Here is a 9,861-nt window from a genome sequence, read left to right as displayed (position 1 = left end):
GGGTGTGGCCTGCTTGGCTGCCACGGAGGTGATGGTGGTGGTAGCCCTTTTCTTTGGGTGGGACGTGGATGCCCTCACGGTGGTGTCTTCGCTGGCATCTTTGCCATCGGTGCCTGGGGGGTAGAAGAGATGCAGGGCATCAGTGATGGTGTTACATGCCAGAAGCATACTGTGGTGCTGTTCATTATTCATATAATCATGCATTCATGTCTTACAGGTGTGTCACACAGAGTAGTCTGAGGGGGCATTGTGGCATTTGCTGCATGGCAGGTGGCATGCCGTTGATTTGGGGTATGTGTGATGTATTACATGGGCACTGTCCATGTGTGTTGGCTGTGTATTGGTTATGGGATTGGCAATCAGCATGCATTTGTGTCTGGCAGGGTTTGGCCCACCATCTGGACTTGTATGTGTCCATGTGGGTGTTGGGACATGCATTGCCTTGCCTAGACTCTCTTCCACATCACTTGTGCTACGTCATGGTTTCCCCTACTGGGATCTGCAGGGTCACTCACCTCCTTCTGGTGATGATACTGCACCCGTCTCCATCTCCCCAAATCCCTCGATGGTCTCTGGACTGATGAAGGAGCTTGCGGTCTCCTCCCAGGTGGTCATTTTTACAGGAGAGTGGGCACCCCCGCCTGTGGCCATGGCCTCCCTCCTGTTGCTTGCCATGATGTTACGCACCCGCAAACGGAGGTCATCCCACCGCTTCCTGCAGTCCTTCACAGTACGTGGGGTGGTTCCTACGGCCGACACCTTGCGGGCTACCTCCTGCCAGATGTCCTTTTTCTGCTGCTGCACCTCACGCTTCAGGCTCTGGGATTTTATGATGTTTGCGTGTGCAGCAAGTGTGTCAGCTAACATATTTAGTTCTGCTTCGGAAAAGCGCTGTTTCCGCAGCCGTGGTTGGTCTTCCTGGTTGCTTTGGACATTATGGAAGGATTGGCACAGAGCTCTCCAGGAATCAACTGGTGGTTTTGGAGGATTTCAATGGATTGTGTTTTTAAAGATGGCCGCCGGCCCATTTCCCGTTCCGACGCGATGACGTTATTTCCGGGTCCGGGATTACAAGCCCGGTATTAGCATGTTGGTATTACCGGGTCGGTATTTAGGGGTTCCTCCTAGGCGGTGGCGGTATCGGCGGGTCTCGTGATGGCGCTATCGGCGGGTTGGAGGGCCTTTTGCAGCATGCCGGTATGGCCATTACTGGCATGGGGGTTCGCGCGTGCTTGCACACTCGTAATCACCCGCTATTAGCGGGGTCATACGAACACGGACCCGCTCGTTCCGCCATGCAGGTAATGACCCTGTTTTTACCGCGCTACTCGTAATGAGGCCCATGGAGCCCGGTTTGGAGGCAGCATGGTGCTAATAGCACCATGCTGCCTCCAAACTCGTAAAAAGAGGCCCATAGACTGGTTGCACCAAAATGGCAGTCGAAGCAGTAACACTTATCATGGTTATTTTATCACAGGTGCCCAGAAAAATATACAATGCTGCAGTAAGAAATGGCGAGACTGGCAGCACCCAAATGTCAGTCTAGCCAGGAAATTACAATTAGCAGGACTGCTTTATCAGAGATGCCCAGTTAAAAAATAGTTAAGCCAAACTAAGAAATGACTAGACTGGCTGCACCAAAATGCCTCTGTAGCCACTAATTCCACATATCATGCCTGCTTAGCCTGGACATGGATGGCCATTATGATTTATCACACAATCTCCATCCCACCCAACCCCCCCACACATGGGCTGCGGAAGAATAGGGCTATGAGTAATGAAGATTACCAATAAGTAACCAAGGGATTAAACACAAGTAGTGGCACAACACCATTGAGCTGACTGGGCTTCAGCTCTCCCACCCCCCAGCAAACCCCCTTGAAATTTAGGGCTATGTTGACTCGACCTGGCTGACCTACAGAGCCATTGGCGGACAGAACAGGACACAGATGTTAAGCCGCACCTGGGTTCCGCTGTTAACAAAGTCCCAGCAATTACTAACGTAAAGCATTTCACTGTTAGTACCTGCATTCAAATGCATAATTCTTTAGGTAATTGAAATCCTGATGTGGATTTAGAACTTGCATGCCAGGAAAGTAAATGGAAGGGTAGAGAGGGGCAGGAGACTGCTTATTCTCACAGCAGTCCATAAGTGGGTGCTTTCAGACTTAAAGGAGAGAGTTAACTGATTGTAACATTGAAGCTGCATTTGAATAGTCCCATTGGAATGCATAAAGAAGTTAGATGCCCCACACAAATAAGTTTGCCCCTCCCCAATGCCCGTGAAGTTAGCACCTCTCCCAATATTTGAAGGGTTAGCACCCCACCCCTGGAATGTAGGTTTTGTAGCATTACTGAACACAGGCACACACACCATTCACCACACACATTCACACCCAGCCACCCATACATTTAAGTGTGTACGCTTTCACCATACAGGCACACCCAGGCAGCACCCCATACATATAAGTTTGCACCCTTTCACCATACCGGCACACACACCCAGGCAGCCACCCATATATTTAAGTTGCACCCTTTCACTATACACTCACACAGGCAGCCACTTATACATTTAGGTCTGCACCCTTTCATCATACACTCACACAGGCAGCCACATATACATTTAAGTGTGCGCCCTTTCACCATACGCTCGACATGCACACCCAGCCACCTATACATTTATACACCTATACATACAGGTATCCCTGCAGCTCTCTGGCCGGCCTCTCTTGGCCCTCTTCCTGCTCCTACCTGCAAGGCAAAAAACCTCGGGGTTATCTTCGACTCCACACTCTCCTTCTCTCCTCATATATCTGACGTCTCTAAGAAGTCACACTACCAGCTGCACCTCCTCAGAGGTATTCTTCCCTTCCTCTCCTTCCCCCAGAAGCTCGCTGTCTCTCAAGCCTGGTTCTCTCAAAGCTGGACTACTGTAACAGCCTCTATCTTAATCTGCCTGCCTCCACACTCCGCCCTCTGCAACTCATCCAGAACAGAACTGCAAGACTTGTCCTTGGCCTCAAGCCCAGGGACCGTATCACTCCAGGACTGAAATCTCTACACTGGCTCCCAGTGGCTGCGAGGATAAAGTTCAAAACCCTCTGCATTGTCCACAAGGCCTTCTGGGGCCTGAGGCCTAAATACCTTCAACTCTCTCTTCCTAAATATCTTCCTTCCCGAGCCCTTCTCTCATCCGTCTCCAACTCCCTCAGGGTCAGCCGCTTCTCGAAGCAACAAGCTGGGGGTAGATCTCTCTCCGCAACAGGGGCCTCCCTCTGGAACAGCCTTCCTGCCCCCCTGAAACTTGAGGAGAACCATCTCCTGTTCCGGAAGCACCTCAAAACCTTCCTCTTTGCTTCTGCTTTCTCTCTCCCTCTCCCCTGCTAATTCTTTGCTGAAACTGCACTGAATCTGCAACTGGGCCACTCTCACCGACCTCGGTCCTGGGCCCAGCCACTCTCCACTTGCACTGCCTCCCTGGCAACCCCTGCACTGCGGGACTGTCTCTGTATCCCTACAGCCCCCCCTTCCCAGCACTTGTTCTGCACTTACCTTGCACTTGCCACCAGCTGGCCCTTATATTTATTTATTCTACTTACCTTGTACTGCACTTCCCCCCTCCCCTTCCCCATGCACCTCTCCCTTCCCCCTACCCCTGCACTTGCGCAATCTGAATGACACCTGGCCTAGTAGGATTGTTGTCTGTCTTCCCCTTGTTCCCCCCTCCCTGCCTCGTCGCGCCTTGAAACACTTGTGTATAGGCGCGTTACAAATGCCTTATCATATCATATCAAGTGTGCATCCTTTCAGCATACACTCACACAGGCAGCCACCTATACATTTAAGGGTGCACCCTTTCACCAGACACTCCCACAGGCAGCCACCTATACATTTAAGTGTGCACCCTTTCACTATACATGCACATTCTGGCAGCCACCCATACATTTAAATGTGCACCCTTTCAACATACAGTCGACATGCACACCCAGCCACCCATACATTTAATTGTGCACCCTTTCACCATACACTCACACAGGCAGCCCCTCATACATTTAAATGTGCATCCTTTCACCATACACTCACACACGCACGCGTCATGGGGTTGAGGGGAGCCCTATTACTTCAAAAAGAAATTATTTCCGTTAAGGACCGAACCATAATGGAAATAATGTCTTTATGAAGGCAGAGTGACTTAAAATAATGATTTCTTTTTGAAGTCATAGAGCTCCCCCACCCCATGACATGGAGGCCCACAGCCTAGAGGCTTCAATGTCATTGGGTGAGGGGAGCCCACGAATTCAAAAAGAAATAGTTTCTTTTTAATGCTTTCTTTTTGTAGTCACTCTGCCTTCATAAAGTCCAAGCGGACCGCAGAGGTGGGGATGCGGGGGCCCCCGTTACACCAGTGAAGCATGCGCACTGCCTCCAACCATTTAACCCACAGTGGAAAATGGTGATCACCACTGATGCCAATTCTTATGGATTGAGGGCGACGTTAACCCAGAAGAAGGGTGATTAGGGGCACATTGTAACATTCGCGTCAAAAGCACTTTCACAATCCGAAAGCAATTACTCAACCATAGAGAAGGAAAAGCTGGCGTGTGCCTGGGCGGTAGACTATTTTCAGACGTATGTGTGGGGCATGAAATTTCAGTTGGTAACAGACCACAAGCCCCTGGTGCACATGTTGAGTCCAGGAGGCACCCGAACATCCAGTTCCTGCGTGGACCACATCACAGCAAAATTGAAAGAATATACATACGTGCATATCACTGGTTGGAAAAATAGGCGGACTGCATGTCCAGGTTGCCCGAACAAAAAAGAGACAGTGATCAGCTTCCTCAAAGTTGAATGCACAGTTCGATCGCTAGGTCATCTCAGGAGCAAGGAGTTCCTGGAGATGAGTGAGAATCATTGGAAATAGGAGGCTGCTAAATATACCATAACAAAACCTGTCACAGGGTGGGTCAGAAAGGGCTGGCCCAACGAGAAGGTGATCCCTGAAGGACTGCGCCCATATTGGAAGGTAGCCGGGGAAATTTCCAAACAGAAGGGGATGCTAATGAGGGACAATCAAGCAATCCCCCAGTGACACTGAGGAGAACCATCATGTGCAGGGCTCATGCAGGACACCTGGGGAGCAACATGACAAGGATGTGCGTGAGAGAATCATAAGGGGGTGCCTGGTTTGGTCCTCGACCTAAGAGGAATGACGGAAAGGTGTTATGAATGCCTCACCAGCGATAAAAGACTCAAGGTCAGGCAAGCTCCATTACTCCCAACAGAGGTGCCGGATGGGGTGTGGCAAAAACTGGGGCTGGACTTTATAGGCCCATTAGATTTAATGAATTCAGAAAACAAGAAGCATGGGATTGTCTTGGTAGACTACCTATCGAAGTGGGTGGAGGAAGAATTTGTCTGGGACATCACTAAACCCACCGTGATCCACTTCCTCAAATATATCTTCCAAAGGGAAGGGTTACCAAAGGAACTGATCACAGACAATGGTGTCCAACTTGTCTTAAGGGAGATGGAAACATTTCTGAAGGAAAGAAATATCTACCAGATAAAGGCGGCCCTGTATCGTCCCCAAGCTAATGGCCCTATGGAACGCCCAAACAGGTTCATCAAAGGGGCCATGCAACTAGCCACAGCAGCAGGATTAGACCCTCATAGCACAGTTAAGGAAGCTGTGGCGGCCCATTGCCTCATCCCTAATGGAATCACAAACATATCACAGTTCCGCCTGAGCAGAGCAGCCTCCACCTTAGTCCCATCATGGCTGTCAAAAATAAGGGAAGATGACACCATGGACATGGAGGAATTGGTCTGGCGATAGAGGGGAAGCAAAGATTGCATGAAAACATGGAACGACAGGAGGAGAGTTCCACAGCGAAGCACCATCCAAGAGGATGACCTTATCAAAATGAAACTGCCACAAAGAGACCCTGTGACAGGATTCACATTTAGTTGACTAGTGAGAGTGTATCAGCAGGGGACCAATCATGTGCGCACCCAAGATGGAACCTAGAACGTGTAGCTCTGTATGAAAAGAGAACAGCTGAAGTGCACAGTCCAATGGTTTAGGAACATGATAGCGGTGAGAGAAGTTCTGGTGGTGACAAGTCGTTAACTGAAGAGCAGCCTGAACAGGAGATAGAGCAGTATGAAGGAATACAAGCTCAAGAAAGGAACAGTCCAAGGAGGGGTGAAGTATGCCGGGAGAGAACAGCAGATATGCAAATCTCGCCACGTAAGGGAGAGGTAGAAGGGACTCACCCGCAAAGAGAAAGGAGAAGACCATACATGCCAACATTTTGGATCAGCTGGGAGGGAGATTGGATCATGGGAAGCGGGAGAATGAAAATTCCCCATTTAACCGTATTGGGGTTCGGGATATTTTAGGCAGAAGACCTATTTATGAAAAATCGGGAATCTGCCGCCTAAATCGGGAGGGTTAGCATGTATAGAAGACCTTGACATTTTGAAAACTATGGGACTCATTACGACCCTGGCGCTGACGGAATGAAGGGGGCCGGTACGGGTCCGGCCCCCTTCATTCCTTCAGGGCTGATTATGAGGTTCCCTTTGCGTGACGCGGGTGAGATGTCTGGTGAAACCAGACGTCTTTTCCGGGTCCCGCGAGGTGAAGAGGGAGGTAACAACGGGACACTTGTAATGTGCCTGTTGTTACCTCCCTCCCCATTCCCATTGAGCCCTATGGGGGCTCAAATGAGTATGGTTCCTGCAAGGAGGACTTACCGGGAACTCCTATGTCGGAATGACCAGGTAAGTCACCATTGCAGGAACCCGGTAATGGAGCCCGGTTTAGAGGCACCATGGCTACCTCCAAACTCGTAATGAGGCCCTATGTGTTGGAATAACTCTTTGTTGCTGAACAAAAGGAGGTATGTAGAGTCGTTGAGCTTGCGAGTAGTCGCGCCCTGACCTCTCGCGAGAAAGAAGCGACGAGGCGAGATATAGCGACGTGCCGCGAAGCGCCATTCTGAGCACGGGAAGGAAACCACGACAGCGCTGGCGCCCATCCTTACACCGCCCGGCACCTGACGGCAGTTGGTATTCCTCCTCATTTTGCACCATTCCTTATAAGATGATTACTTACCAGTAAGGAGGACAGTAAGAGTCAGTAGCCTGTTGGTGTACAAGATGGCAATAAAAGCCCATAACACTGTTCAAGGGGTTAGGCCAAAATGATGGAGGTTAAAAGGCCCGAGCACCAAAGGTAATATAAAATCTATAGGCATAAGGTGGGTGGGTCTCCCCCATATGCAAACACATGGGGGAAAAAAATCTGATTTTCGATGGTCGGGCTTTTAAACTCGGTCATTTCCACGCAGATCCTGTTCAAGTAATCAGTGTATGCATGATCTTTGGGTGAGCCACAACAAATCGTTTTTTTTTTCTGTTTTAATACATTTTGTTCTCCTTCCCTCCTGTCTCAGTTTGGAAGAAGAGACACTGAACCCTATCACTGCAATTGCACAAAAAAGCAATCGACTTCGTCCTTTTTCATACATCCCAACAATTTGCAGCAGCTGGGTGGGAGATTCTGTGCGAGCAATCGGTGGAATTGAATTTCATTCAAACGCATTTGGGTTAGAATTATTTTAGGAGGGAGGCAGTAAAAAAATAGCAACATTTTTGCTAGCAAAATCTGGCGTCTCCCGCCTAAATCGGGAGGGTTGACAAGTATGCTTTTTGAAAGCCCAACAAATTGAAAGCTGTGAAAAAGCATCTGTCAAAGGACCAAAGTCGCTCGTTGATGACAGCGTTGCCGAAGAACGGGTGATTCTTACACTTCCTTTATGCCTCTGCCTTCCTGTATGCTGTAGTCTTTCTTTTCTGCCACCCAGTCGCACGGTGTGCCCTTTCTCATTACGTCATCGAGCGTGGACTTAGTGTTATGTCTGAACATGGCGGCGACTGTGACAGGTCGAGGAGGCAAGCGTGCCGGGGGAACAACGGGGGTAGAACAAGAGGAAGAGCCGTCACTGCAGGCTGTGCTAGTGGCGGACAGCTTCAACCGGCGCTTTAGCCCCCTGTGCAAGGACCGGGCCCGGGTGAGAGCTGTAGGCATAGGGGATTTCGGCCACGTGAGAGATGAACGAGATAAACACTGTTACATGCGGGGATGTAGGGGCTCATAAGAGGTGTGCGAGGGAGAGTCTGACATGGCAGGTTACCAGAGGGTTGTCAGGACTCTAGAGAGCGGGGTGGTCAGCTCCAAAGCAGAAACAGAGGGGTGGCATGTCGAAGCCTACATGCGAGGGTGGTCTGACATGGCAGGTGACAGGAGAGGTATCGGGGGACTGGAGAGAGTGGGGTGGGCAGTTTCAAACCAATTTGGTGCTCAGGGCATTGGCGAAAAAACAAAATGTGCCCGTCACACGTGTCACTCTCAAGCCACCCTCTTATGTTGTGTGAGCCCGCAGCCCGTTCTCGTTGTCAATAGCTCACTGCTATACAAATGATGCTGGTTCTATTTCGTTGTAATTCAAGTACTTTAAAGTAAACAGTCAAAACAAAGCACACAACAATATTCTAACAGGAATTAGTTATCTGTGTTGTAGGTAGCTGACTTCAGTTGTTTACTTATTTGTTCAAGGTGCTAGCTGGTGGGGTTTTGATATATACCGTGTGCATAGGCATCACCAAAAACATGTTTCTCTGTCATATGTTGCTACCAGCAGGATTTTGAAAAAGTGCTCATCAGTTCTGGCACAAGTTATGAAAATGTGCTGTATAGTGGCAATGCTGGCATAGATTGTTGTGATGGATGTCATGAAACTGTGTTGTGCACTATTAATTTGTAAAATGGAAGCCCTTCACGCAACTCTGAGGTATGGTCCTGGTAGTGAACTAAGCAAACATATCTCGGTCAGAAAAGGACTTCACCAGGGGTGCGTCTTGGCCCCCATTTTTTTAATCTGACTTCTTTGCATCCCACTTAGAGACCACTCACACCAGTGTCTGTTATTGTGAGGCAGGCGACTGCCTGCTCCCAGCTATCTGATGATGCTGTTCTCCTTGCCAGAACTTCAAGATCCTTACAGATAATTGGTGGAGGAATATTCCTCCAATAATGTGTATCTCTCCCACTGAGCCCCCTGTGGTTTTGGATGGCCAGCAGCTCCTACACTGTTCCTCCGTTGATTACTTGTGCTTGTGGTTTAACAGTAGATTGAACTGTATTCACATTGCTAAGCAAACGGTCAAAATGCGTCAAATAGTTGGAAGCATTCTGTAGAGCATATGTTAACGACCTACAGGAGCAAACCGATCCTGGAGGGAAGTTATGGCTTCGAGATTGGGGTTATTGCAAGTTGGAGTGTCTTCAAAAAATTGAACATTATTTTCTTAAGCATCTATTAATGGTTCCCCCTTCTACTGCAGTTTGCCGAGTTCATATCGGACTACCTTTACAGGGTTGGACATTGTGGGGAACTGGGAGCTATTTAGCTCCTTTCTGTAGCCCAGAAGGGCCTGACTAGATTGACACCAATAGCTACCAGGAGCCAATTCTGCCTCCTCAGGCCAACTGATGCCAAACATACCTATGTGACATTAACTCTGTTCTGGGCAATGTGTAAAAAAGCATTAGGCATATAAAGCAAAATGTGTCATAAATAATGGGCAAAATGCTAAGTTGATAATGCTCTGTACTAGCTTCTACTTCCTCAGTTGTAGCTCCTGCGCACTGGTTAATGCAGGAAACGAAGGAGCAACTTTTAGCTCCTGCTTGTTCAATCTTAATTCTGATCCCTGCTCTGCATACTTGACTGAGACCAATCTTAGAATGGCAGGCCCTCTGGACTGGCCAGGATGGGCAACCTACTGCTC

At 49.1% G+C, this 9,861-nt stretch overlaps 1 protein-coding gene across 1 annotated transcript in view; it reads left to right on the top strand.

Annotated features, from left to right (window-relative positions):
• The first annotated feature begins 7,899 nt into the window (after positions 1-7,899).
• The window catches only part of EIF2B5 (eukaryotic translation initiation factor 2B subunit epsilon), a 900,599-nt gene continuing 898,637 nt past the window's right edge, over positions 7,900-9,861 (top strand). The window contains exon 1 of the mRNA XM_069618834.1: positions 7,900-8,081. Coding sequence (XP_069474935.1) covers positions 7,935-8,081 — 147 coding nt within the window. The 5' untranslated portion in view covers positions 7,900-7,934. The remainder of the gene's footprint in view (positions 8,082-9,861) is intronic.

This window comes from Ambystoma mexicanum, chromosome 10 (assembly GCF_040938575.1).
Source record: "Ambystoma mexicanum isolate Mex_15411 chromosome 10, UKY_AmexF1_1, whole genome shotgun sequence".
Classification (NCBI taxonomy): domain Eukaryota; kingdom Metazoa; phylum Chordata; class Amphibia; order Caudata; family Ambystomatidae; genus Ambystoma; species Ambystoma mexicanum.
Note: the sequence above shows the minus strand (reverse complement) of the source record. Positions and strands in the feature narration are given on the sequence as shown.